Below are 27,495 nucleotides of genomic sequence, written 5' to 3' on the forward strand. Positions count from 1 at the left end.
GGGAAGTTAATGATTCAGCAGCGAGGCTGTGGCGAGCCAGCTTCTCCCCTTGGAGGCACGGAGGACCATTAAAAATCCTGGTGCAGCGGAGCCAGGCTCTGGCCTCGGCTGCCTGCCATGGCTGGTTCTGTCACAGAAAAACTGCCCGGCACATCAGCCCCTTCAAACAGTTGTCGGAGGGGTCGTTTCAGGTGCCTCTAGCAGAAGGAAATCTTTTCCCCTCCACCCAGGGATGCTGTCATTACTCTGCTGCTTCATAACTGTCATCAAAGAAAATTACGTTGCACCAGACCACGGTTCAACGATGCAGTCGATGGTTTCAGGATTTGCCCAATTCGAAGCGCTGCCGCCGCACAGCACGTTGCGCCGGTGCCGTATGAAACCACTTTGGCCGCTCGCGTCCTCTGCAGAGATGCCGAGGGGCCAGTTTTGGATTGGGAAGGTGCGTGCTGGGTGGGATGGGGTCTGCCCAGGCCACCCCAAGGTTATGTGGCTCCCAGCTGGTGTGAAGACCGTCCCTCGAGCTCCAGTTTAACGGCGATCCAACCGTCCGGCCGTACTGGTCCTGCTGCAGGGCCGATTGCAGAACCGCAACTTCCACCGCTGAGAGGGTGAAGAAGATTCCCGGTTGCTGCTCCCGTCCCCGGCTGTGCCCCCTCCTCACCTCCCGCTCCTACCCGGCCTCGCGGGAGCCGTGATGGGGCGAGGGGTGACCCACGAAGCCAGCTCAGCCCCCCCCAACCTGCGGGATTTGTGTCCCGGCTTCATTTTCTTCTGGTTTGGTGAGCTGAGCTGGCTGAGGGAAGAGCCAGGGGGAGAGCCGGGCTGCTGTGCCCGCAGCTTAACGGGGCCGAGGCACTCCGGGCTGTGCCCGAGCCCCATCGTACGAGCCCCTTCCCCGGCCCCGGGCTCCGGGAGAGGGCGCCGGTGCGACGCGGCTGCGGCCGCCGGACCGGGGCGGGAGGGGGGGGGGGGGGGCGGGAGAGAAGGGGGGAACCGGAGGGTGTCTGAGGTCCGGGCCGAGGCGTCTCTCGTTGCACCCCAAAGAGGTGCCCAGGGCGTCACTGGCTGCACCCCAAAACGTGGGTAGGGCAGCGCTGAGGCAGGCTGCCCGCACCCAGAGCCGTGGCCGCACTCCTGCGCAAAACCCTCCCTGCTTCCAAGTTTTTACCTGTGCTGGGCCAGGCCCTGGGGTTAAGGTTATTGGGGTGGGGGGAGCCCTGGAGACTCGCAGAAATCCCCTGGAGACGGCTTACGAGAGACACAAGAGCCCCCTGCGAAGGGCTTTACGGATTGCCGAGCTCCCTCCTGCTTCCCCCTCTTACGCCCGCCAGTTCGGTGGCAGCAACCGGGAGGAAAAGGTTTGCCGTGAGATATTTGGAAGGAAATCCAATTTGGTACTGCCACGGCCTCCCAGGCGAGGCAGCCAGCCGGACACGAGGCCAGCAGAGAGCAAAGGAAACCTGCGAGAACTTTTTTATCACAAGAAACATACAGACTGAAGTTGTAAACAACCCTCTGTCCCCCATAAGGGTTGTTCCCACGCAAGCAAACGGGTGACAGTGAAACTGCACAGCTCTGCCCCACCGACGGAGCAACCGCCATCCTCTACAGGGATCGCCGGTGCACGCGTTCCCATTCCTGTCTTTGCAGGAACCTAGCCAGGTTCCCGTAAGGCTTTTTTACCACGTTGCAGAAGTTTGTGCCTTATTTTTAACTCGAAAACTTCAAGGGCACCCACGTGTACTTTCCTACCCGTCACGTGACGGCCTGTGCAGGATACGTGCACAGACAGGTCTGGTGCACAGACAACGGCGGGTTTACACGTGGCTGCCAGCACCAAAATGCTGTGCCCTGGGATCGGGGAAAAAATGCAGCCATGCACCTAAGCCCAAGGAAGAGCAGCCTGGTCCCTCCAGAGCACGGCTTGGCGGGATGGATGGAGCACACCCTTGAATTTCCCTGGCAAGCGGCACTGTTGACTTTCTTTGGGGGTATGTTTGGGAGGGGAAGCTCTTGTGGGGCTGGGAGAGGAGGGTGCAGCTGGTGGCCCTGGCTTTGTGGCACTGGCATGTCACCCAGGTTTCCATAGCACCAGCATCCATAACACGGGGCCAAGGGGAGGGAAAGAAGTAGGTCAGACTGGGCTAACAATACTCAGACATGTCTCTCCACAGCTCAGACTGATCGGGAAAGGGGGTGAAACGAAGGAGAAAGGGAGAAGGAAAAGAAAAAAAAGAAAAAAAGAAGGAAAACACAAAGAGCCTATAGTTTGAGCAATGCATTTCTTTCCCTCAGAAGAATAAGGACTTTTTAAAGCCACCTTTGTGTATCAGTGCTGAGAGACCCAGACTAGCACCCACCTCCTGCCCATCTGACAACAGACTACAAGGGAATTCAAATGCTAATTTGGAGCCAGACTTCTCAATGGGTCTTTATTTCTGCAGCAGCTCCAGGATCAGAGCTCTGGGGAACCAGCCTGCCGGAGCTGTGAGGATGCTAGTCTCCAGACCAGTACTGTGGGATGCTTTGCTTTCCCCTCTCCATTCCTCATCCTAATTTTGTTACCCCCTCGTTTTACTTGTTTACATTCAAGTGACTTCAAGGGCAAGGAAAAAGAAAGGCAGGCACACTGGAGTTGTGTAACTGAAATAACGACAGTAGTGACCCATTTTATGTGCTGAGTCTGCAGAGGCCTCGCTGTCAACATAACAGGGTTTTGGTGCTTGCCTGCGTGCACTACAGTCATTTAGAACGATCTATCAATCAATGCCAGAACTGAGAAGAACATTATAGGCAGTAAGACCCAGAACCCTCTTGACTGCCGTAAACGTACGGACACACAGATCCGTGGGGTGTGTAACAGAGCAAGATCAGAGGAAGGAGGAGTGTTCTGCTTGGGAGGAATCGGAGCATCTAGGTGCAAGAGTGCAACCCTCACTGGAGAGTGTCGTGGTTTAACCCCAGCCAGCAACTAAGCACCACACAGCCGCTCACTGAGTCCCCCCCAACCCCCCAGTGGGATGGGGGAGAAAATAGGTAAAAGAAGTAAAGCTCATGGGTTGAGATAAGAACGGTTTAATAGAATAGAAGAAACGAATAATGATAACACTAATAAAATGACAACAGTAATAATAAAAGGATTGGAATGTACAAATAACACGCAGTGCAATTCCTCACCACCCACCAATTGACACCCAGTTAGTCCCCAAGCGGCGATCCCCTGCCCCCACTCCCCCCAGTTTATACACTAGATGGGACGTTGCCTGGTATGGAATACCCCGTTGGCCAGTTTGGCTCAGCTGTCCTGGCTGTGTCCTCTGCCAACTTCTTGTGCCCCTCCAGCTTTCTCACTGGCTGGGCATGAGAAGCTGAAAAATCCTTGACTTTAGACTAAACACTACTTAGCAACAACTGAAAACATCAGTGTATTATCAACATTCTTCACATACTGAACTCAAAACAGAGCACTGTACCAGCTACTAGGAAGACAATTAACTCTATCCCAGCTGAAACCAGGACAGAGAGACTGAGATGGACTGGGGTGAAGAGCATGACTCTGGCTGACTCGTGTCATACCTGTGGTTTGAGTACACTGTGCTTAGCTTGAACGCTGAACTGTCACAGGAACGCCGAACTGTCACAGAAGAGATGCAGCCATCATGGGTGGAGGCACAGGGTGTTTCAGACAGGCCTCTGAGAGCAGGACCCTCGCCCACAGGCAAATACTCCCTTTACATTACCACGGGCCACAGACCTATGCAGTAAAAACTGTATCTGGATTAGATAGTGGGGTAAAATCCAAGCAAAACCAAAGCCATCTGCCACTTTGTATGTTAGCAGGTCAAGAAAAGGGAAGCCAGGAAAATACACACTCTAAGGTTACAATTTGCCTCATCTTCACCAGTTTTATGCCTCCCAGCAATTATCACTTGTAAGAGAGCACCAAGAATTCATCTTTCCCCTGGTGAGGGCAGAGCCACAGTATATACCAAGTGGACAGGGCTTAACGTGTGTGCCCTTTTGTGAATGCCCTCCTTCCAAAGGAAAACTTACACATTTACTGTGGTAGCTCAGGAAAGCGCATGCCCCGCTCTGGCCCCTGCCAATGCTGTGCCCGACTCTGTGTTCGGGGATTTCCAGGGTTTAAGAGCTAAAGGTAAAAGTTAGGTAGGAAGAGCAAAAGTAGGGTCAGCACTCAGGAGGACTCTCAAAGCACTTCTGGAGTGAGAGAATAGAAGAGGATCTGTGCCAGCAGCATGTGCATCAGCTGTGTTGCTTTGACATTGCACTACTTGATAAGAGAAAGCTGGGTGACCCCAAACAGCTAAGGCAACATTACCTGCAAGGGGTGGAAGTCGGGAATCATCACGTCAGCAAGAACGAAACCAGTGAGCTGCTGTAGCCACTGCTCCTGAGCCTGCAGTTGGCGAGTGGCTAAAACAGGCTCCATTTCATGAACACGTGTGGCTAGAATAATGAGAGCTCAGGCACTGTGTTATCTGCCCTGACACAGATACCGCAGCACGCTCTCCCAAGACTGGACTCGGTCATCCCACTGTAAAGTATTTGCAGCTTTACAGCTCAATCTCCTTCTGGGAGGACTTAAGGAAATGCAGACAAGGCTTGTTGCAAGGGATGCAGATGGACACTTGCCCACCTCTCTCCTGATGGGTACATGGCTGAACTGCCAAAGAGCTGTAAATGTTTTGCCTGAATGAAGAAACCTCAGAGAGCAGCCTGATGAGCTCAGTACAGCACTGCACGGCCAGATGGCTTCTGGATCAGAGCTGACTCATGCCCACCTAGCTCAGAGTCAGGCAAAACATGCAGATACCTGAAGTATGCTGGTGGAAGACACCTCTTCTACTGCTGTAACTGCATTCACAGCAAGGTAGCTAGCCGTATTGGTATAAAGCAGAAGGTATTCTGCCAACTGCCTTAATTATAATGCTGCAAAACCGAAATGGTAACAGGCCTGAGTTACACTAATGAACAGAAAAGCATCAGGTCAGACAGGTGAACTTCCAGCTGAGCCCCGAGAGGATGTGATCACTGAGGGAGCAGAACAGAGGCAATTCTTCCATTCCCTTTTGACAAAGGATGGTGAGCGTAAGCTGTGGATAAGCTGGTGGTATAAAGGGAAGGGTGATAGATTCAAACACTACAGCAGTGGCCTCAGAGAGGAGGAGGGACTTGGGTATCTGCTTTTCACTAAAGCATTGTCTACCAACCTCTCCAATTGGTTTCCAGACCGGCTTGGCTTCTTAGTGAACTACAGCTTAGGAAAGCTGGGAAACATGAGCTCTGCCCAGTCTCTGCTGCAGACCACCATTTTCAGAGTAATGAATAAATAAAAAAAAAGTGAAAAGGAAGAAAGTAAAGGTAAAGTGTAACCAAAAAGCCTCTTAAATTGCCCAAAGCAAAAGCGAGAGGGAGGCTGCATTAGCAAAGCTGTGCATTGGCAGCATTAGGACATGATGAACGTGGCCATGTTATCTAATACAGTAGAACACACATCATCCATATTTAATAGCATTTTAAGCTTGTATTTGTCACAGCATCACAATTAGAGGCTGTTTCTAAAGCCAGGGGTAGGGACAGAAAGGTTATAATTGAGTTCTAGGGCTTTTGACTGGAGGTCACACATACAGAGAAACCTACAAAGCATTGGTAGTATAAGACTTCCACACATTCCCCGTTTTCAGACCTCAGATGATAAAGCAAGTCAGCTGCTAGCAGTATTTGCTGAGAGTTAATCAGGTTTGCAGATTAACTGTAAGATCCTGAATTATACATGCTTATATGCAAACACAAGGAACATGCAACACACATAGCTGAGACATGAAGGATGAAGCTTATGATTGAACCAGAAAAATAAATGGGTAACATCTAGCTAGGAAAGAGAGAAATGGAAGGCATATACAGGTCAGGATGGTGCATTATGAGTTCTGTCATCTTTTCAGAGCAGGTATTTTAAACTCTGATCACTGTTCTCTTCTCCCTGAAATGGCAAACGGGGACCGATAAAAGAATTATTGGTAATTGCTTTTTGCATTTGCAAAACCTACTCAGAAATCAGCACCTGCATCACTTCCAGGCACACAAAGTGTCTCCATATGCTTAGATGCCTATAAAACCCTTGAACCAGAGCTGCAGATTTTCTCATTATTTTCTTGTCCAGGAAAGAAACTTAAGCAAGCTAACAAATAGAGATTTATGACTGGTACCAAACAGAATTGTCCTGAGCAGGTAGCAGGCTTCAAGGAAGAGCTTTACTTTGGTCCTGCTTAACATTTAATGTGTCTACTCAGCTTTATGCATCTCTCTGCAGGTTGGACCGGTGCTTATGCTGTCCTGGTGGGGGTCTCTGCTCCCAGCCCCGCTCGCCATGAACTGAGGGAATTGGGGATGTCGGACAGGGGCTGTGTGACTATCTGGCAGACCCTTTCTCCAGCAGATTTCTACCCAGGAGGCCACCTCTTTGCCCATTTTCTACCAGATGGACTACAAAACCCAGCAGGCTGAGCTCGGCTTAGATTACAGCCCTCCCCAGGCTGATCTGAATGAGGTGACATTTATCATCTGGGAATGCAAGTGGGAAAATGAGAGCGGCTCCTCTCCCCAGCAATCTGGGTGGCAGGTGGGCCTTCCCCCCTTCACAGGAACGGGCCAGCGAAATTCTGAAGTAGAACAAAGCCCTTTCTGAGAAAAACAAGTACCTGATGCTGCAGCTTGAGTTGCTGACAGACATGCTGACAGAGACACTACAGTTCAGCTGTGTCTGCTGGAGAGGAAGGTATAGGTGTCAGGCTGGCACCATAAAACAAAAAAGCCAGGTAAACTGATGATGCCACAGTCCTAGAAGAAATCACAGAAGCCAGACCTGGAAGTTTACATGTGTAAAATACATACATAGTTGTATCCTTGCTCAAGAAACCTAACAAAATCCTGCATCAGATGTTTCCAGCAAGATTTTTATGCCCCATCTCATTCTTTGCAAGTGCTCACATACCATGCGACTACCCCCCTACTTGCAAAAGAACTTACCAGGGATGGCCTCTCAGGAAAAGGGCTGCTCCTGTTAACAGTAACTCCACCGCAATTGTTAATTATTTTCATCTTTCAAAGACCGCATACACGTTGGCTAATTATAACTCTTCTGATAACTATTTATGTCTTTGTTTGCCTCTGCTGTTCACAGCCACATTCTTCCCCTAGAAGTGGCTGTACCCAACTTCCTCTTAGATGCGTCAAGTTTCAAGGCAGGCAGGTATTCTGCCTACAGTTAACAGCAATTACATATTTGCAAGAAAGTTGTATGACCTTTCTTCTAGTACTGGAAGACTATGCATGCAGCAGAACTTCTTCCCAGTGTGAACACAGGATGATTTTAATTTCCTAAGGGACCTCCAAAGAGAAAACTTAAGTCAGAATGCTGTTTGACTACAATAAACATACGATCAAGAAAACGTTGGGCAAATCAGGCTTTATTTATCACTGAAAATAAGGGAGCAAGAAATCAGCCAGTACAGCCCACTTCAAAGCCATGAAGTCACGTGGATCATGATGCGTAAACAGAGAGCCCATTTTCCGTCATTATTCGAATGCAGTAATGGGGACTAAAAAGACCAATCAGCCTAATAAAATGACACATATTAAACGTGCCCCAGCGTACGATTATTAGTATAAGAAGACAAAAATGATCATTAACTGTTAGAAATGCACAGGCTTCAACGGGGATTAGCAAGGGGATTTGCTTTACACTAACCACGGGGTCAGAAACAAAGCTGTGAATAGATGCCACACCTCCACAGTCCTAAGGTCACCACTTATCTGTTCAATCGCACTGGCTCCCTTACAGCTATTTTAATCTACAGTTGTTTTAGCTAATGATTCGTTGCAACAGTATTTTGCAGAGGGGATTGGTCCGGTTGGGTGTAGGGCGAAAGGACTGCAGGGTGCAGAGGCCGTGCGGGAGAGCGGCCATTTACCCGCCACCCTGCTGGGGGATTTCCAGCCGGAGATCCAGCGAATAAACCTGCCTGCCTCTAAGCCCAAACAAACAAACAAACAAACGGTCACTCTGAAAGCACGATCTGGAAAGCTCAGGGTTGGCAGATTTTCAGCCGATGCGGTTACTATCCCCATTGTTCGCGTTTCCGCGCCAGGGCTTGGAAAAAAAACCACCCCAAAAACCAAACCCCAAACCAAACCCTCATCGGAACGGGGCGCGGGCAGCCCGGGGAAGGCCTTTGCCTTCCTTCCCCCACGGCCTGCCCGGCCGCCATCTCGGTGCTGGGCCTCCCGCCGGCCGCGCCTCACCCCACCCGGCCGTGTGGCGCCCCTCGCTCCTTCCCCCGCCGCCTCCGGGGCTGGACAGACCCTGCCTGACCCCCCCCCCAACCCCCCCATCCGCTCCTCCTCACGGCGGGGAGGCCTGCGGCCTAGCTCTCCTCGGGACGAACCCGACCGGGCCGCTCGGCGCCCGCCCCGGCGGGAGAGGGACCCCCCCCGCCCTCACCGTCTCTCCCCCCCCCCCCCCCGTCCGTCCGCCCGCCCGCCCGCCTTCTCGTTCCCCGCCACGGCGGGAGGCGGAGCCCAGCCCACCTGACGGCGGCGGGCGCTGCTGCAGTGCGCGCGGAGCCGCCGATCGCCGCCGGAGCTCCGCGGCCGCAGCCCGCCGTGAGCGGGGGGTGCTGAGGCGAGGGGGGGGGGGGGGGAGGGGGTGAGGGAAGGTGTGTGGGGGGGGGGGAGACGGGGAGGGGGACCGATCGGCGCGGCACGGCGGGCGGGGAGGGACAAAGCCGCCGCCATGTTTTTGGGGAGAAAAACAGGCGAGGCGGGCCCTCGAGCCGGGGGGGGGGGGGGCGAACCCGGCCCGCCGGCCCGGTGGACGGGCGTTTGTCGCCGCCCCCCCCCCCCACGCCGCAGCCGTTGTGGGACCCTCCGTGGGGGTTGGGGGGGGATGGGGCACTCTCCTCACCCCCCGCGCCCTCCCCCCCCCCCCTTCCCCCCGCGCGGGGCCACCGGACGTGACTGGCTAGTTTAATTTGTCGCTCTGCCATTGGCTGGCGGCCGGTGAAGGAGGAGGGGCGGGCGGTGCGTGACGTCAGGGCGCTGCGCAGCGCGGCCGTGTGGCTATTTATAGGGGCGGAGGGGCGCTGCGCAGAAGGAGTGAGCAGGCGGGTCGGGCCCGGTCAGGCCGGAGGCTTCATCGCGCCTCATCCCTGTGGGAGCAGGGAAAAAAAGACCGAAAAACCGCGATCCGCCTTTGCCGGAGCGTCCCTTCGGCGGCCGTTGAGCTTTTGTTTCCGTTTGCGCAGCGCCCGAGCGCCCCCCCCGAGCTTTGTTCTTTTCCCGGCCCCTGTGGGGAAAGGCGCGGCCAAGATGGATCCTTGTCACACAGAGGAGACCGAGGGCGAGATCCCCGGCTTGGGTAAGGCCCGGTGGCGGGGCGGGGGGGGGGGGGGGGGAGGAGGCGGTGACGAGGGGGAAGCGGGAAACGCGGGGGGGTGGGGGTGGGGCGGCTGGGCCGCGGCGGGTGGGGGAGGGGCGGCCGGTCGGTCGGTCGGTCCCGCCCGATCCGGGGAGCTGCCGCCGAGCCCCCGCCTTGGCGCCTGCTGGCGGCGGGGGCCGCGCACCGCCATGCCGGCGGGGGCCGGCCGCGTGCGCCGCTCCCCTCCCCCTTCCTCCCCCCCCCCACCCCCCCCGCCGCGTGTGTCGTGGCGGCCGCGGCGCTCGGCGGGGCCTCGGGCCGCGCTCTGGGGTGGGGGGGGTGGTGGGAGCAGTTTTGGGGGTTGCTGTCCTGCCTTGGCCGCCCGTGCAAGCGCCGGCGGGTCCCTCCCCGCCCGCTCCCTGCCGTGACCGTTTTTGGGGGGGGGGGGGGGGGGGAGTGGGCGGGAATTCGTTTCCCCCCGGGGGGGGGGGGGGAGGTCGTGAACAAGATACGTGTAAATTACAGTTTATTGCAGGTGTAACCCTTGCGACTACAGTAATGTCCATCCTTAAGTAGCGTAAATCCTGTGAAAACAGCTCTTGAATAAAGCAGAAGTTGAAAGTAAAGGTTTCTGGACGCCATAACAGTCTCGTCTTAAAATGGTGAACTATGCCAGTTATTGCAAAACAACCCTGCCTCAGCGCCTGCTATCGCTTTTTACTGGGTTGTCAGCCGCTGATAACTGGTTAACTCCTCCGTTGTTAAAGCCAGTTACTAGTCAGTTTTATTTCAAAATCTTTATTAAAAAGCAGAGAATATACACAAAGTACATTATCAAAGCACCCCGTATTTGTTTGCTTTAGCTATGCAGAAAATTCTATCAAAAAACCACAAAAGCAAAAAAAATAACCAAAACCAACCCCCTAAAACAACTCCAAAACCCCCAAACCATAGTTTGCATTTCAGTTCTTGCCTTAAAACAAGTTATCCAGGTAATATATTCCGTTAAACTAAATTGTCTAAGAATACACTGATTGTTAGGTTTAACTCTTGAACTTCAGGAACTTGTCATCCAAATTAATTTTCATTTCTTAAGAAGTCAGGAAAGACTTGACCTGTGAAGACAAAAAGCATACATATTTAAGGCATTAAAAGAAAAGCTAAATCATCAGGCTTTTCCCTTCCTTTCTTGGCGAACAAATGGTTTGTTACTCTGTAGTCCCCAGTGCTGTTCTGCCTCTACATATGATTCATGACCTGAAATGCTTTTCAGTGTAGCAGATGGCTGTGAACCCAAGACGTGCAAGTTATGTACTAGGTAGAATTGAGTAACTTAATTACTGAAAACCAGCAAGTACTTATGAAAGGTAGCTTCTGGAATGCTTTACAGTGTGTTACTTCATTAAAGAAAAATGAGTTTTCCTTAATTAGGAAGAGAAGGATGGTCTGAAAACCAAGCCAAAGATCTGGTAGTGCTTGCAGTGTGGTGCTGTACCCACTACCCCAAGCTGAATGTAGAGCTGACCTCTTCCTGTGCTGGGTGATGAAGGGAGCTTGGTGGAGACAATGCTGGAGGCCTTTCAGTAGGACTAGTTAAAAAAGATAGCAGCTATGAGTGTAGTCTGGTTTGTAATTTTCCAAGCTGTCAACTGCTGGTTTCCAGGAGGATATAATTTAACAACAAATACCTCCACAGCTGAACATTGTGCTGTTTGACTGGGAGAATTAGGCTTGGCTTGAAGGAGTCATTCTTCAGTAATGATGACCCAGTCATTCTTCAAATTGATGACCCAGAATGAGATGGATAAAACAGTTCATACAGTTTGATAGGAGGGCACTTAATTTCCATATTGCAAGAACACTTGTTGGGGCAGTGGGGAAAAGGAAGGTTAAAGTGTCCCAGAGAGTGAAATAAGTAATGTTACAGCTCTGCTTGGAGGGTTGGGGATGAGCCCCATGCCTTTAAGTTTAGGAGGTGCTGCTCCCCCCTCCCTCCCCGTGGACCAGGGCACACAACATGTGGCTCCAGCAAAAGAATTTCTTTGGGCATTTACTGCCTAAGTCTTGTCTTCCCTTGGAATTAGCAAACACCATTTTGACTTGTGACCTATTTATTACCACGTCGTTTCCTCAAATGGCTGTTGATTCTCCCTCCCAGCTCTGCTTGGAAGTGTCACTTCGTGCATTTAGAACTGTGTGCAAGGTTCAGTTATCTCTGCATTTGTCAGTGTGTTGTGCTCTTGTCCAGGAAGAGCCTAGATCCCTCGAATGCAAGGGGGCATAAATAGCTCTAAGCTTACTGCAGGATTTTTAGGGCATCATGGCTGACATGAATTGGACAGTATCATTCTGTGAACTATTTAATGAACGGTATGGCAGTGCAGACTTGGCAGAGATTAGTCTGAGTAGTTCAGCTGCTGTGTACTTGCATCCCTTGCAACTGCCCCTCTTTAAAAATACCCTATGATTCTTTTTTGAAGGAAAGTGAAAAGCCTTCTCTGCAGCTGTGTAGCTTCCTAAGTGTATGAAGGAGACTACTAGCCCCAAAAAAGTACTTCATTACAAATTTCAAGAATGTAAATTGATAACTTACAGTTATTACTGCAGAAGAAAAGCAGATGAGGAAACATTTAATACTTACTTTATCAATCAGGTACTCCTGTTTAATCTTGTCATTCTTAAAATCTTCATTAACATCCAGAACCAGAATTGGAATCTCTTTAAGGTTCTCGAAATCAACTCTGTTAAGTAGAAGAACATCATGTAGTAAAAATGGTATAAAGTACTGTGTATAAAACAATCTAGCTCTTCCAATTGCTTTCCCAAGTCATCTAAGGGTGCAGCATTACTCAGATTACCATGTGCACCTGAGATGTTAATGTTGATGGCCATGACTTGGGCTTTATACTTAATTGCTCTTGTATAACCCTGTCAACATTGTATCACTATAACTTTAATGTATTTCACAACTCTGGCCTTCTAATAGCTATTTTTATTGTACCAGTGTGTGTGTGGGGAAGATTGTTGATGCTGCTTACCTTAATTTCCTTTACCTCATTCTTTTTGTTACAGGATCAATTATCAGGAATGTGATTTTGATAAGTGGGAATATTTTTTAAAATATTACTTGCCCTGTGTCTCCCCCACCCCCTTCTAGTTAATTGCTAATCCATTTACTAAGATGCAGTTTTAAAGCTTCCTTTCATGGAGATGACCTCCTTAACAGGTTGTAAGACTGATATTTAAAATGGCTTGGAGATAAGGAAGACCATTTTGTCTACAGGTTAGGAGCAGATGGGAGCAGTAGTTGTGCAACTGGATGTATTGTGCTCTTAAATAAGTATTTATTCTCTCTTCCTATATGTGAAAAGCATTTCCAAAATGCAGTAAGTGTGCTGATCAAGGTTGTTAACTTGTGTTTGCGGACTTAAGTGTTCCTGTGAAAAATACAGGAAATGCTTGCTCACAAGTTTGGAATGAGTACACAATGTAAACATTCCCAAAATTCTACAATATGCAGTGCCTTCTTGTCTCCTAAGCATTTGGGTCATCCCACATGAAACTTCAGAAAGTAGATGTGACCGATAACGTACTCTTCCTGGAATTGTTATACTTCCCAGTCAGTAGAGGATTTCAGGTCCTCTGGGGGAAAAATCTGAAGTCTGCTTTCATATTTAGAGATTCCTTACGTGGGAAAGCTAGTAAGAGTCAGTAAGGAAGTTGGGGGGGAAGGTTTGCAGAGATTGCTTAGTTGCTGGCTGGGTTTCTTGTGTGTAACAGTGCCTGCCAAAAGCCTTTCTGATCATTGTTTATTTTCAAGCTAGGATTAATATTTAAACCTTGTTGAAATAGTCATCCTAGTTTAAAGGTAGTTGGGACCTTGCCCTCCCTTACACTGGAACTGGAAGCTGTTCAGTAGATAATTTATGTGATCAGCCACTGAACACAATCTCAACTCTATCCTATTCCTGTGTACTTCCAGTTAAAAAACCTCATATCCCTGCTGGAGTTAGAACTACATAGCTTTCTAGTTGAAGTTAATGCTTAACAAAGAAAGGCTTCAAATTAGATGAACTTCCATCTCTTGGCAATTTTTACTTCCCTGCCAAGAGATGACCTTCCCTCTGCATATAACCTAGAGTAATAACATCTGTGCCAAGAAATGTGGAGTGGGTCTAAAGATAAGTCCTTCCAACTGTGCCTGAGTGAAGCTAGACTTAAGCCTTAGTTTTATCTCTTATCAACTTTAGTGTAAGGTAGGAAAGAGCCTTGCCTGTAAATTGAAACTTGTCTACAGAAAATGGTTTCATACCTCATAGTCCTTTCATGAAGCCAGGTTTCATGTTTATAGTGGAGGTTTTCCAAATATTCCAGCTCAATTCCTTGCTCCTCTTCTCTTCCCCTCATCTGTAGTCTCTCCATGCATTTCTGAGGGGAAAAAAAAAAGGTACAAGCCTGGACATTAATCATGCGTTGAAGGCTAAATCGGTTAAAGAGATCAAATGGTCCTTAAATGAGAAGGACTAATGCTAGACATTAGTGAGCATTAATTTTAAATGTTTGGCTGAACGTGAGTTAAATCTAGAATAACTTTTCTTTAAAAAAAAAATCAAACTTGAGCCACTTTAGCTAAATGTTAGTAGTTCATTAAAAGATTATATTATCTTAACTTCAGCTCAGGACTGTATGGGAAGGGAGGTAAAACTTTTGTTCAATTTCATCCTTGGATCCTTACTGAAGTGGTGAATACTAGCAACTGTAGCATTGGCCAACATCAAAATAGCAGCTCAGAAGGGAGGGTTTTTAATTTGGCCTGTGAATGAAAACTGAATGTACGATAGGCATCCTATTATGTTGTGAGGGGGAGCTAATTCAATGTTAAGTCACTGCAGTATTATGTCATGAATACTTGGGGGTTTTGTACCCTCTTAAGCTCCTGGAAACAAAAGTTGGAGGTGAAAACTGTTAACGTACCTGAGGTGTGGTTCTTAGGTAGATCATTCCATCCAGTTCTATATCTGATTCAAACTGATTCAAAAGCCATGTGTGCCAATCTTGATAAATAGCCCACTCTGTTTCATTAATATTTCCAGACTCGAACAGGTTGGAAGCAAATACATATCTGCAATGGGAGACAATAGTCACATGCCAGGAATGACCAAAGCAAACTCCTAAAACACTTCTCACTAGAATCAGAGTTGCGGTACTGAAAAAATAGCTGCCTGCTTTTACATCTGTAAAACTACTCTTAAATACCATCCAGTTCTCACCTATTGAATCAAGCCTGCTCATTGCAGATCCTAGTTTATTATCAAGTGTTTCCCCAGCTCCATGCCTTTGAGCATAAAGACCTAGAGCTTTTAATCTGAACTCTTGTTGCACTACGAGAGTAATTACCTGTCACTGTACACAGATCTCTCAAAAAATTGCACTGGATGTTCTGCTTCATGTAGCTTGGCTGAGACGGGTTTTAATTGTGCTCTTACTCGGCTCAAGCAAGCATAAGTCTGAAAAGTGTAAGCCCATCTTGTAGGTTTATCGTACAGCATTTGAAGTAGATTTCCTCCACTCTTCTGAGATGTTGAAAGTTCCTAGGGGGCAAGAGATAAAACTTAATACCAGCATATTTGCAGGATTTTATTTCTTAAATCCAGAATTCTGCTATGTTGAAGTAAGAATTCACGGCTTTGTATGTTGTGGGGTTTTTGTTGGTTTTTTTTGTGGTTTTTTTGTTGTTGTTGTTTGGGGTTTTTTTTTTTAGGAAAATGTCGAGGCATAGGAGTAAAGGGATTTGTTTCTCAGCTGATGGTAGTCTTTATACCAGTTTCTTTAGAATAGGTCGATTGCTGAGTTTCAGACTTCAGTGTGATTCCTGTGGAGTAGGGGTGGTTACTTGGAATACACATTCAACAGTATGTTCTAAGTAGCCTCTACAATTTCTGAGTGACCGAATGGTGTGATAGTGGGGGTGACTCCAGGTGCTCTAGACTCAAGTCTAGCTGGATTTTGGGCCAACCACTGCGGTTTCTTCTGTGCCCCATCCTTCCCCCCCCCCCAGCTTCCCGCATCCAGCGCACCTACCGCGTATTCATCTTCGGCTGTCTGGATGTTGCACCACTTGGCGATGGGCTCGGGGATGATCTCCCACTCATCGCTGTGTTTCTCTAGTAGCCTGACAAATGTTGACTTCCCTGCAGCTGGGGAAGATGTGAACAGGGTGCGGATTAGACTGGTTTTACCGACTAAAGGTAGAGTGGCAGTTGGGAGGTTTCGTAGGAGGCCGTAGGCAGTGTGGCTGCTGTGTTTGAGGTGCAGAGCTGCACGGGAACCCGGGCAGGCCTTTGGGATGCTGGGGAAGGGCCGGCGGGGCCGCCTGCACGGTGTTAAGCGCCCTTTCCGAGAACAGGCCTCTAATCTCCAGCGCCAGAAGGCCGTGCCTAGGCCGGGCAGCCGATAAGGAGCCGGCGGAGCCTGCCGCCTCCATTTTAGGAGCAGGCTCAGCCGGGGGAGGGGGGGGGAGGAGGAGGCGGGCCTTAGTGCGCGCCATTGTTCGGCAGCCGGCGGAGCAGAGGGAGGCTGCCGCGCCTGCGCGGCGCTGGGCCGAGGCGGTGGGTGGGGGGGGAAATGGCGCTGCGCATGCGCGGCGGGGGCGGCGAGCTGGCGCCGGCGGGCTGGAGCGCCGCGCAGGGGCCGGGTGCGCGGGATGAGAAAGGCTCGGTCCTGGAGGTCGAACGTCCCCGGGGCGGGAGCGGGCAGGCGAACGGGGTCCATCCTGAACCCGGGATGGTTATTCTCCTCAAGCCCACCTCCGCGGCGGTTAGCCGCCAACGAGAACGTTGTAGCGGACGCAGGGCGGCGGGGTTCCCCTCCTCCGGGCCGTGGAGCCAATTTCCGAGTGTGGCCGGCGGCGGATGAGCGCCGGCCGCGCTTCTTCCTTAGCAAGATTCGCTTCCCCCCCCACCTCCGCCCGGCCGCGGAGGTGGGTGGGAGAGGCCCCTCCGCTGCCCATCTGTGCCACCACCTCAGGGCGCTACCCGTCCCCCGGTCCCAACCGCCGCGGGAGCCAACCCCCGACTTTCTCACCCCCCCCCCCCACCCCCCCCCCGCCGCCGAGCTCACCGATGTTCCCCTCGATGGAAATCTTCCTGAGGCGTTTCTGGAAGCTGGAGTCGAGGGAGCCGGCGGGGCTGCGGCAGTGCCGCTTGGCGGGGGTGGACATGGCGGCGCAGAGCGGGAGCACTCGGGGCTCCCGGCTGCTCCAGCCCACTTTAAGTCTCCCGCCAGCCGGTGGGCGGGATGGCCGCCTCCTCCTTCCCCCCCCCAGCACTCCCCGGGAAGAGGCGGAGGCGCTGCCCCCTCCCCCGCCGCGGCGGGCTGCGGGCCGCTCCTGCCGTTGCCGAGCTGCTGCCGCTCGTCGGGCTGTTACGAAACGGGTGTTTGGCGAGCGAAATGGAGCAGGGCCGCTGCGTTCAGGAAGTTACCGTAAAGCGGTTCCACATGCTGCTTCGATTTGCATTAACTTACACGGGTTCTCCGTGTTGTTGTTTGAATTACAGGCGTAAACTTGAAAGTATTCTTCTTTCTTCTCTTTTTCTTTTTTTCAAAAAGTCTCTAGCTTTGGGGGGAGGTAGTCATTAGTGGCCTGGACTGGTATCTGTTAAACTAAATACTTTACATGCAGGATGAGGCTGTGTGGACTTGCAGACAGGTCCTGGCACGGCTCAGCTGAGGGCCGTAGGTTAGTGCAGGCATTGACTAGAGAGGAAACATGCCGGGGTGAAGCGTTAAGCACTCCTCTGGGCGGCTTTGCTTCTCAGCACCAAAATTCCCATGTCAGTGTGGGCAGGCCTGGGGCTGAACTTCTGGTGTGGGTTCCTTATCACCTGCCTGGACAAGTTGAAATGTGAACTGCTTGTTCATTCCGGGGTAGAGAAAAAAGGGGATGGAGGATTCTTGGGCAATAGCTTTTATGGGCGCAACTACGTAGCGTTGTGTGGCCGTAGTTCCCGCTGTAACTTCTGTTGCCTCTGTGATAATGAGATTCAGGGTGAAATCTAGCTAGGTCTGGTGTGTTTGGAGGAGATGGGAGGGAGTTATATTTTCCTTTCTTTTATGATAATTGTGACCCATGTCTCTTCTTTCCCCATCTCCTACAAACACACCAGGCTTCAGTGACCGAAGCGAGCAGATTGTTTCACGTGGGGTAGCGTCAGCATTTGAAGCTGGTAAGTGCTAGTTCCCACACACCTCTTTGTTCAGCCAGACTCCTCGCTCTCCCTGCAAGGCGTGCCGTGCTGGTGCGGGGGGGGGGGGGGAGGGGGCGGCGGCGGCGAGTGTCGGTAACGGGGACCGGCCACCCCCCCAGCCCCCCCCCCTGCCGCGCACACCCGCGGCCCCGGGGGGAGGGCGCGGGGAAAAGCAGCGTGCGGCCTCCGGGGCATGCGCAGTCTGGAGAGCGCCGCTGAGAGGCGCATGCGCGCAGGCCCGACCCGCGCTCTGCGCGGGAGTCCGCGCCGTGGCTTTGTTTGGGGGGGGGGGGGGGGAAGGTGATAGGCAGGCGACGCATGCGCACAAACTACCGGGGGCGGTGGGTGGTGGTAGGAGACCGTAGAGTAGCGAGGACGCATGCGCAACCTGGCGGGAGCGGCGCGGGGAGCGTTTGCGTAGCGGGTGTGTGTCCCGGGGCGGCGGAGCGCAGTGGTACTAGAGAGCATGCGCAGGTGGGTCCTGCGGGGGCGGGGCAGGAGCCCTCCGGGTGTTGCTGCGCATGCGCCACCCCCACCCCGCGCCTTACTCTCAGCCAGGCCGCGGCGCCGGCAGCCCGCGCTCCCCTCGGCCGCCGCCGCCGCTCCTCTCCTGCCGGCCACGGATCGCTGTGCACGTCGGCGGGGACTGCCGAGTCGTCGGGCCCACCAGGGCGGTGTCTGGGGCCGGGGCGCTTTGTGCGGCGGCGGCGGCGGAAGGCCCGGCCCAGCGGAAGCGGGAGTACCCGCCGCCATTTCCTAGCGCGCTCTCGCCACAGGCTCGCCCGCTCGCTGCCGCCTGACTGGGACTAGGCGCTCTCCGGACAGCGGATCAGGCTCGGAGCCCTAGAACCACCGCGGAGCCCCACCATGTGTGCGTGCGGGGATGGGGGCTGGGCGCGGGCCGGGGGGGGCGGGCCAGGCGTGCGCCGGGCGGGAGCGGCTCTGTGTGTGTGAGGCGGGCAGCGGTCCGAGGTAGAGGAGGCTCGGGGGCGGGCGGGCGCTCTGAGGGGGTGCGGGTGGCGGCCGTGCTGTGCGGCGTCTCAAAGGGCCCGTTTTGGTCTTCTCCAGCAACCACGGAAACGGAGACGGAGCCGAGCCTCACCCCCAATGTGATGCTCAACACGGAGAGCAGCGAGGGATATGTGGTGAAAGTCAGGGGGCTGCCCTGGTCCTGCTCCACCGAGGAGGTGCAGAGGTTTTTCTCTGGTAAGCAGAACTGGGGGCGGGGGGGAAGATGGGCTCTGCTGTCAGTTCTGGGTTTCTGTGGCAGTGGGAGTGCTGCAGTGAGCAGTTCCAGAACGCATTCAGGGCACTTCAGTAGCTAGTGAAGTTTGTAGTGCAACAAGTGGCTCGGCTAGGACCTGGAAAGCTGTGCTTTTGCTCGCGGGAACTAGACACAAAGGAGCTTAGTCTGGGAGTTGCTGGGGTAGCCACAACTTCTTGAGCACTTGAGCCACGTAGCTTCTTGAGCAGCCAGAAGAGAGAAGCTTCCATGTTAAAGGAAACTTCAAAATTCTTGCTTCAGGCTGGACTAAATCAGTTTAGTTCTCGGTGTTGTCCCAATAGGCTCCCTTGTGTTAAGTGTTTAGTGTGTTGTGTCCTTTCCCCAAATTATTGGCATCCTGCAGTAATAAGTAGCGGTGATAAATACATGCTTTTTTCAGTGGCTGGAGATTTTAAAGCTGGCTGCTTGAGGAGTTTGGCATATTGGACTTGGTTCTGATTTAGTTCATTACACTTCTAGTTACTACTCCTGATTTCACTTCATGCGGCTGAGAAAGTCCAAGTCATTTACGATCCAAAGCAGATAGCACGTTCAACTTGCGGCATCAGAGCCTTGAAAACAGATAGCTAATTTGCATATATCCTTATGGACTTGATGAGAAGGGTAGCTTGATTTTAGTTAGCCCCTTAGTTTATTGGTCACTGTAAAAATTAGAACAAGAATACTGCCGGTTTTGTCGTCTTGATGTAGCTTGATCATTGTTTTTTCCTTTTAGAATATGTGAAACTTCTAAAGTTACAATGTTCCTGTAATAATTAAACTAATTCTGGCCTTCCTGTTTCATTTTCAGATTGCAAAATTCTAAATGGGGCTTTGGGTATCCGTTTCATCTACACCAGGGAGGGCAGACCAAGTGGAGAAGCATTTGCTGAACTTGAATCGGAGGAGGATGTGAAATTGGCACTGAAAAAGGACAGAGAAACAATGGGACACAGATATGTTGAAGGTTTGACTCAGTTGGTCTAGTAACTGACTAAATGTGTTTGTGCTTGATCAGTTTTTGGTTAATTGCTTTTCTGTCTCTTTAAAATGCATGTGAAAGGACAAATGGACCTGTATATCATAAGTTGACTAGTTTCAAGGCAAATGACTTTTAAAACTGTTGCGTATTCCAGAATGCATTAATTCTAAGTGCCTTTTACAGTTTTCAAGTCAAACAACGTTGAAATGGATTGGGTTCTGAAGCATACTGGTCCCAACAGCCCTGATACGGCTAATGATGGTTTTGTACGTCTTAGAGGACTCCCATTTGGCTGTAGTAAAGAAGAAATTGTACAGTTTTTTTCAGGTATGTTGGATAAAAGTAGTAGCTATAGCACTATTGGTCTATGCTAAAAAAAACCCACAAACATAAAAAACCCCCACCATGGATTGCCCAGTAGTACTTCCAACAGTATAATGATGGGTATTAAATGTAAATAAGAAATTCTTTATTAGTTATCTGGGCTTGAGGGATCAATTTCTAAAGTACTTGTTTATTTAATAATTAAGGGAACTCCAAAAAGCAGCTCTAACTTACACTTAGCAGGACATACTGTTCTAAGTAAGGATAGCAGAAAACATGTGTCTTGCTTTCTAAATGGGAAGTGAACAGTTCAGGTGGGAGGATATTTCCACCTGCAGTCTTAGCTGGTTCATGCTATTCAGTGAAGGATTTAGGACACCCTTACTCCTGGGCTCAGTACGAGGAGCAGGCAGGATTTGAGGAGGGACACGCATTGTGCCCACGACTATAAATGTAGATTTAGTATTGAATAAGGTTCCGAAAAAGACAACCTGCTGAACTCCACCCAAGTACAGATTTTCCCCCTCCACTTCCTAGGGGGTGGGGAGAAAATCACTTGAAGTTGTCTAGCTTAAAGTTTTTACAGATGAAGAGATAATGTCTTGAATTGACTCATTCTCACTTTTTTGCAGCTGTTGTATATTTTAGGAACTGGAATACTATTATAAATGCCTAAGAATGAAATCTGTTGACCTATCTAGGACTCTTAACTTGTTAGTGTTTTCAGTGTAGTAGGTTTCTAAATGTGAGTGTTTAAAAATAGCTGGAATGTTTTGCTATAACAAGATACAATTAAGCTTACTGTTTTGCTTTAAAATACGATAGAAATATTTCCAATTTTACAATTTCAGAACTTGTTTTTTGTTTTCTGAATCAGTAATATATTGTGAACAAGAGCAATTCCTAAGCATGTGCATTTTAAATTGTTTCTTACATGGTTAAGTGATTCAAGCTTTAAAAACTGTTAATGTGCTTAATATACAAAATGTGCCTCTTCTGTTCAGAAACTAATACTTTAGAAATTACTTCATGATTTTTTCTTAATTAAGCACTCCTAAAGATAAAAAAATTAATTCTGAAACTTGATGTTTGCGTAAGACTGACTGTTTTACCTGAGTGACTTCTAGTAGAAATACTTGTTATATATAAAGCTGTTTAACTTGCTGTGTTTGAATTTAAGTTATATTAAAAAGTTCATCGTAAATACTTTCACAGAATTGAAGAGGTTTGTAATAATATGTGAACTTCTTAATGCACCCTGCATTAGATGCCTTATCTGAGGAGTTGTCCCCGACACTCAGAACGTTTCTGTGCTCTGCAGGGTGGGTTAAGAATGTAAACTGAATGGTATGTGATCGTGGATCTCTCTTTGTTGACATGCTTTTTCTTCTAGTGTTCTAGAATCAACATACCATTCACTTGCAAGTGTTAAAATTCTGGTGTTTTTAAAGCTATAAGAAAAACTCATGACTGGGCTTGTGATGTTAATATTGCCCCCCTACTGGGGTTATTTGTCCTTGGGTTGAAGGGTTGGAAATCGTGCCAAATGGGATAACATTGCCGGTGGACTTCCAGGGGAGGAGTACGGGGGAGGCCTTCGTGCAGTTTGCTTCACAGGAAATAGCTGAAAAGGCTCTAAAGAAACACAAGGAAAGAATAGGGCACAGGTGGGGATGGATGGTTGGTTGGCTATGTCACTTTTCTTATGGTAAACAATTAAATCCATATTCTCTCTTCTGAAAGTGTTAACATCTGAATAGAAATAGTATTTTGGTCTCTAACTCGGTGATAAGTAAAGGTATTGCTAATGTGCGTATGGCACAGACTGTTTGGATCTACCCAAAATGAAAGATAAAAATTGGGCTAAGTCTAAGTGTACTTTGGAAACTGGGTAATAACAGAGGATTGCAAAACTGATAGCTTGAAAGCAACAAAGTTGAGAGACTATGGCTTTAACTTCTCAAATAGCACCAATTATGCCTTTAGCTCTAAAGACATGCACAGTACTCTTACTACCATAAGAAAATGTGATACTTTCTAAACTTGTTTTATAAGTTGAAATGTAACAAATTTTCTTACTGTATTAATCTTCAATGTAATAAGCATAGCTTTCAAGAAATTGTCACAAAGGGTTTTTATTCTATTTTACTTGTGACTATTTTTCATTGAAGCATGCACTTTTTGCCTACGCTGAATCACTGAAGCATAGGCTGGGTTCACTAGCACATGCAGAGCTTTTTGTAGCATCCTGATGGGTTAAAATCTTGGTGGAGACTGGGTTTTTAACCCTCTGTTTACATTGCCACATGAGCAAAACAGTGCTGAGTTGAGCGGACGTCAGTCCCTCCTATGTTTTTTGACTAACACTTTTTTAAATTGGGGGGAGGAGGGTGGGGAATCAATATTGCTCCCCCACCCTTAAGGTTGGGATACTGTGAAGTATGAGGAGCATGGAAACCCTTCAGTAATTGTAATTTCTTGAAAAAACACTGATTTGAAAGTAATGTAGTACTTACAATAGTATGTCATTGCCTACATAATGTAAAGAAACCTGGCTTAAAATACATTGCCAGTTTCAAGGCTATGACTAAATGGCTTGTTTTAATGTAAAGTTGTGAGGTATTTGTGGAAGGAATTGAAGACTGACTTCTCTCTGTGGAAACACTTCTAGGTACATTGAGATCTTCAAGAGTAGTCGAGCGGAAGTGCGCACTCACTACGACCCTCCACGCAAGCTGTTGGCAATGCAGAGACCCGGTCCTTACGACAGACCTGGTCTTACGCGGGGATATAACAGTCTTGGTAGAGGAAGTAGCTTGGAAAGAATGAGGCGTGGAGCCTACGGAGGAGGTAAGTATACGAAGTCCAAGAGGGAGCTGCTCATCTGAGAAGCAGCAACACTTGGACCGGGTAGTGTCTTCCCTGCTTTGTAACTACTGGTTTGTATATGTCCTTGGTTTTAATTCTTCTAGAAGAAATGAAACTTTATAATCCTAGTTGTCTGCAGTGTGTTCATGTATATTTGGATCTTTCTGTAGTTGAAATGAACATGTTGTCCAATCTATTTATAGGTTATGGAGGTTATGATGACTACAATGGGTATAATGATGGCTATGGTTTTGGTTCTGATAGATTTGGAAGAGGTAAGATCTCTCTAATAGGAATAGTAACTAAACTTTCAATACATCTCAAAAGAAACTAAAATACATCTGAAAGACCTAGAATGGACTCTTTTCTCTGCAGGAATGTCGGACCACAGATACGGCGACGGGGGATCCACCTTCCAGAGCACGACTGGCCACTGCGTCCACATGAGAGGTCTGCCTTACAGAGCTACGGAGAATGATATCTATAACGTGAGTTCCAAATCTGCTGCTCTCTTAAATGCATGGCTTTACAGTTCTGTGATCATGTTGGACATGTCAACTGTACTGCAGTTAATGAGCATTCCTTTAGAGAAAACAGCTTGCTGTAAAACTCAGCTGTTGCATTGGTGCGTTTTAATCTGTGTGACTGTTTCGTATGTAGTTCTTCTCACCTCTGAACCCTGTAAGAGTACACATCGAAATCGGACCAGATGGCAGAGTAACCGGAGAGGCAGACGTTGAATTCGCTACTCATGAGGATGCAGTGGCCGCTATGTCCAAAGACAAAGCAAATATGCGTAAGTACGACTGTTCTGAACACGGGGCTTTAGGGAAGATACAGCAGAGCAGTGTAGCACATCTGCTGTAGCTGGAATGCCAAAGGTTTTATTGCAGTCTTACTTGCAGTGAGACAAACTGTGTGGGTTTGGTGTGAAATGCTCTCATGGCAAAACTTTCTTCTTCCAGAACACAGATATGTAGAACTCTTCTTGAATTCTACAGCAGGAGGAAGTGGTGGTGCCTATGGCAGTCAAATGATGGGAGCAATGGGTATGTGTAAACAGTCTAACTGCACTTTAAACAAGCACTTGATATTTAATGAAGCTGGCTGATTTTATGCAGCTCCTGCTTATTCTATGCCTGGCATAAAAACTGAAATTCAACATTCTGTCTTAATCACACAGTCAAGGAATCGGAAGGGGTAGTCCAAGATTGGAACACTAGCACATTGCCAGGTATATAAACCTTTTGGGAATACATTTGAACAACTAATAGGTTGAATAAACTGTGGTGCTGAATGTGGTGTGTGTGGTGGGATGAGTGGCTCCTGGGAGTGTGCTGGTGTGAAAGTGAAGTGGGAGATGCCTGTCCTTTTATTCTCCTTCCCCCTCCCTGTTTTTTTTTTTGGAGACCAGAACATAGTCTGGTGATGGAGGATGTATCTGTGGCACATGACCTGTCATTCAAGCCTGGTCTTGGTGGTGAGGGAAAATCTATTTGGAATTTGAAGAAGCTGTCTAAATTACTCTAACGAACTCCAAAATTGTTTGAAAATCTGAAGTGCGTGTTGTAACACAAGTCTAAACGACTGCCGCTATTGTGTTGATAAAGCAGATACCCTTCTTGATACCCGACTTGTCTGGTTTCTTAGAGATTGAGGTGGTGGTTGGTTTTGGGGGCTTTCTTTCCTGAGGGTGGGAGGGTGGAGGTGTTTGTGTAGATATACTGCTGCTTTTTTAGTATTTTGATTACAAAATGTTTGAAGTCTAATGCTGATACTTAAGATGAGTTTTGTGGGAGGATAGGCAAGTGATGAGGTGGAGAGCAGTAGTTAGTGAGCTCAAGTGGTGAGCCATAGTGCTGCTGCGATGCACAGGCAGTCTGGAACAGGAGCAGGTCTCTGTCAGGAGCGTGTACAAATGAGTGACTCCAGTTAATGAGTCGGCATGCTTCCTGAAGGGCTGGGTACTGTTGTGGGCAGCAGTCCTGTGTGAGGTCACTTAAAGCCCAGTTTAAGTCTCTTGGGGTGCGTGTTACATACAACAGCAGATTGATCTTGCTACGTATAGCCCTAGAAATGGCAAAAGTAAACTCTTACAGCAAGTGCTTGAAAGTCACAAGCACTTGCTGTAATTCTCAAAGTTCTTGTCTGCCGCTTGATTGTAGGAATGTCTTTAGAAACCTGATCACTTCCTTTGAGCTTGTTGCCCTATGTACTTAGTAAGAAAGTTACCCAGGTGAGAGGGCTAGTGCCAGAGTACAGGGGCTGTTAGTTACAGGCTTTGTTGATAAGGAGCAGACTGACAGGCGAGCTCTTAACATTTTTATCCTTAACTTGAAAGGAAGCCAATCCAGTTACGGTGGTCCAGCTAACCAGCAGCTGAGTGGGGGTTATGGAGGAGGATATGGTGGTCAGAGCAGCATGAGTGGCTATGGTAAGAGCATTTCTTCACTGGTTTTAGGTGGGCTGGGTGCAGCTGGCTTAGCCTGTCTGAAGGCGCTGTCCCCTGGTGCGGAGGGGTCATGCTACAGACGGGGCAGCACAAGCCCTGACAGTTGAAGACTTGGCTGCTGTGAATTTTAGAACTAACGGGAGAACTGGAGGGGAATAAATTCAAAGCAGGAACTTGGAGCTGGGTGGGGGGAATGTGGGAAATTATTCTGAAAGGGGGGGGAGGGGGGAATGCCAGCCTCCAGACTTCCATTACTCTGATTGCTTTCTTCTTGGTACGGAAGCTGGAGACCAGCCTGCTTTAAAACCAGTACAGACCGAGTACAAATGGGGGAGGGTGCATGGGAGGCTGGGTCCTCCCCGCTTTCATGGAAGGGTGATGGAAAATGCTGAATTGAAAAGGGGGGCAAGGCGGAGCTGGCTCTTTCATTGAACAACTGATGAACTTAATCTTGGGTATGGAGCTTTACACTGACACTCTGCAGTATTGGGCACAGTAGGCGGTATTTACGAGGTGGCCCAGCAAGGACAGGCGTTGGGGGAAGGATGCTTCGAATCGGCCTGAACCAGCTGTGAACCTGCTGTCGGTTTTCCCCTCAGACCCCGGGAGCCAGGGCGCCATGAACAGCAGTTACTACAGCAGCGGGAACCGCGCGTCCATGGGAGTGAACGGCATGGGCGGCATGTCGAACATGTCCAACATGAGTGGTGGCTGGGGAATGTAACCCATTGCTGACTTTTGGTCACATCTTTTTTTAAAAAACAAAAAAACAAAAAACTAAGTTTAACAGTTTTGCAATACAAGCTTGTGATTTATGCTTTACTGTAAGTGAATTCAGGATTGTTATTTTAAAACCTTTCAGGTTCAGTATTTTTGAACATACAGAAATGAACATTCATCTAGGATGTAATAACCAAGTTGAGTAAAGACTATAACTGTTAAACAATTTTGAGCGTTTCTCAAGTTAGTTTTGTTGTAGGAGTGTATTTAAGCAGTAAGCGTATTTAGGTTAAAGCTGTTTGAATTACGTTAAATGTTGCTCTTATACCATATTACATCCAACACTGTTTTGAATACATGTTGAGAGAGACATGCTTTTTTGTAAAGAAACAATATAGGAGCTGTGTCTGAAATTCAAAGTGAACATTTGGCATGTTAGTTCTAGTTTATTTCTTTTAATATCCTGTAAGGCACGTTAAAGCTTTTTTTTTTTTTTAAGTTAATGGGGGAAACGTGTTGAGACGCAATACGGCTACTTTAGGATTTTGGTCTTGGTGTTCGTATAAAATTCTGAGGCCTTGATTTAATCTTTCATTGTATTGTGATTTCCTTTTTAGGTGTATTGCGCTAAGTGAAACTTGTTAAATAAATCTTCCTTTTAAAAACTGGAACTCATTCCTTCTTGCCCTCCACCTTCTGTGGTGTAGCTATACCTGCAGCATTATTGTTCCTCCCTGGGTGACCCTAGTGCTCTTAAAATGCATCTGCTGTGAGCAGTGTGACTGCTCCTAAGGATGGTTCTCACCTGAAAGCTGCCCTTGTGGGCTGTTAGAGTGACAGCTCTTTCTCACCCCAGTGGTGTTGGTGAAGAAAACGAGCACCTGCTGCTGCGGGGGCCCAGTGGGGGTTGGTTCTGACTGCCCCAAGGCTGGGATGTGACCAAGGCTCTATGGAGCCACAGAGGGGGGCTGAGAGGTAATTTGGTACTTGCCTGTAGGTGTCTCTTCTGTGGAGCAAAAGTGCTCTGTGCTTAGTGCAACTGTGTTTCAGTAAATTCAACTTGGGCAAGGCTGTGCTTAAAGATGTGGTTTTATAAGCAGCTTAGTTACAGCTTCTGCATGCTGGAACTTCCCATGAAATAGTGTGGAATCTGCTTCCATGCATTGGTCATAGTAAATTTGCCCTTTCTAATTACCACTA

The 27,495-nt window shown here is 48.9% G+C and overlaps 2 protein-coding genes and 1 long non-coding RNA gene across 14 annotated transcripts; 1 reads left to right on the forward strand and 2 right to left on the reverse strand.

Annotated features, from left to right (window-relative positions):
- Positions 1 to 5,391: 5,391 nt before the first annotated feature.
- Positions 5,392 to 8,693, reverse strand: LOC126050814 (uncharacterized). The gene is made up of 3 exons (XR_007509656.1): positions 8,611 to 8,693; positions 6,723 to 7,410; positions 5,392 to 6,004 (listed from the first exon to the last, which is right to left on the reverse strand). It is a non-coding gene; the product is annotated as an uncharacterized LOC126050814 (long non-coding RNA).
- HNRNPH1 (heterogeneous nuclear ribonucleoprotein H1) lies at positions 8,571 to 26,966 on the forward strand. Of its 11 annotated transcripts, XM_049829183.1 has the most exons (15): positions 8,571 to 8,685; positions 9,327 to 9,439; positions 17,605 to 17,664; positions 18,754 to 18,891; positions 19,761 to 19,916; positions 20,115 to 20,258; positions 21,784 to 21,922; positions 22,927 to 23,105; positions 23,327 to 23,398; positions 23,478 to 23,611; positions 23,784 to 23,919; positions 24,089 to 24,172; positions 24,307 to 24,357; positions 25,465 to 25,557; positions 26,175 to 26,966. In XM_049829183.1, exons 2-15 carry the CDS (start codon positions 9,391 to 9,393, stop codon positions 26,297 to 26,299), a joined length of 1,560 nt encoding a protein of 519 aa, XP_049685140.1. In that variant the 5' UTR covers positions 8,571 to 8,685; positions 9,327 to 9,390; the 3' UTR covers positions 26,300 to 26,966. The 11 variants fall into 11 exon arrangements, with proteins under 11 accessions (XP_049685140.1, XP_049685151.1, XP_049685139.1 ...); XM_049829182.1 differs by lacking the exon at positions 8,571 to 8,685 and having other exon boundaries at positions 9,133 to 9,439; XM_049829187.1 differs by lacking the exon at positions 8,571 to 8,685 and having other exon boundaries at positions 9,134 to 9,439; positions 26,072 to 26,205.
- Positions 9,823 to 16,965, reverse strand: LOC126050813 (deoxycytidine kinase 2). 2 transcript variants are annotated; one of them, XM_049829196.1, is made up of 7 exons: positions 16,559 to 16,965; positions 15,521 to 15,636; positions 14,837 to 15,030; positions 14,414 to 14,561; positions 13,752 to 13,867; positions 12,081 to 12,180; positions 9,823 to 10,554 (listed from the first exon to the last, which is right to left on the reverse strand). In XM_049829196.1, exons 1-7 carry the CDS (start codon positions 16,656 to 16,658, stop codon positions 10,531 to 10,533), a joined length of 798 nt encoding a protein of 265 aa, XP_049685153.1. In that variant the 5' UTR covers positions 16,659 to 16,965; the 3' UTR covers positions 9,823 to 10,530. The 2 variants fall into 2 exon arrangements, with proteins under 2 accessions (XP_049685153.1, XP_049685152.1); XM_049829195.1 differs by lacking the exon at positions 9,823 to 10,554 and having other exon boundaries at positions 10,885 to 12,180.
- Positions 26,967 to 27,495: the final 529 nt, after the last annotated feature.

Source organism: Accipiter gentilis, chromosome 26, assembly GCF_929443795.1.
Source record: "Accipiter gentilis chromosome 26, bAccGen1.1, whole genome shotgun sequence".
Lineage (NCBI taxonomy): Eukaryota > Metazoa > Chordata > Aves > Accipitriformes > Accipitridae > Astur > Astur gentilis.

Bases quoted from the DNA above. Each gene is read 5' to 3' on its own strand.
- HNRNPH1 (XM_049829183.1), top strand. From the start codon at position 9,391: ATGGATCCTTGTCACACAGAGGAGACCGAGGGCGAGATCCCCGGCTTG. The intron at 20,259-21,783 runs GTATGTTGGATA...CTTGGGTTGAAG, and splicing joins AATTGTACAGTTTTTTTCAG to GGTTGGAAATCGTGCCAAAT. The intron at 24,173-24,306 runs GTATGTGTAAAC...TTAATCACACAG, and splicing joins TCAAATGATGGGAGCAATGG to TCAAGGAATCGGAAGGGGTA.
- LOC126050813 (XM_049829195.1), bottom strand. From the start codon at position 16,658: ATGTCCACCCCCGCCAAGCGGCACTGCCGCAGCCCCGCCGGCTCCCTC. The intron at 15,031-15,520 runs GTAGGTGCGCTG...CTTGCCCCCTAG, and splicing joins CAGCCGAAGATGAATACGCG to GAACTTTCAACATCTCAGAA. The intron at 12,181-13,751 runs GTATGAAACCAT...TCTACTTAACAG, and splicing joins CTTCATGAAAGGACTATGAG to AGTTGATTTCGAGAACCTTA.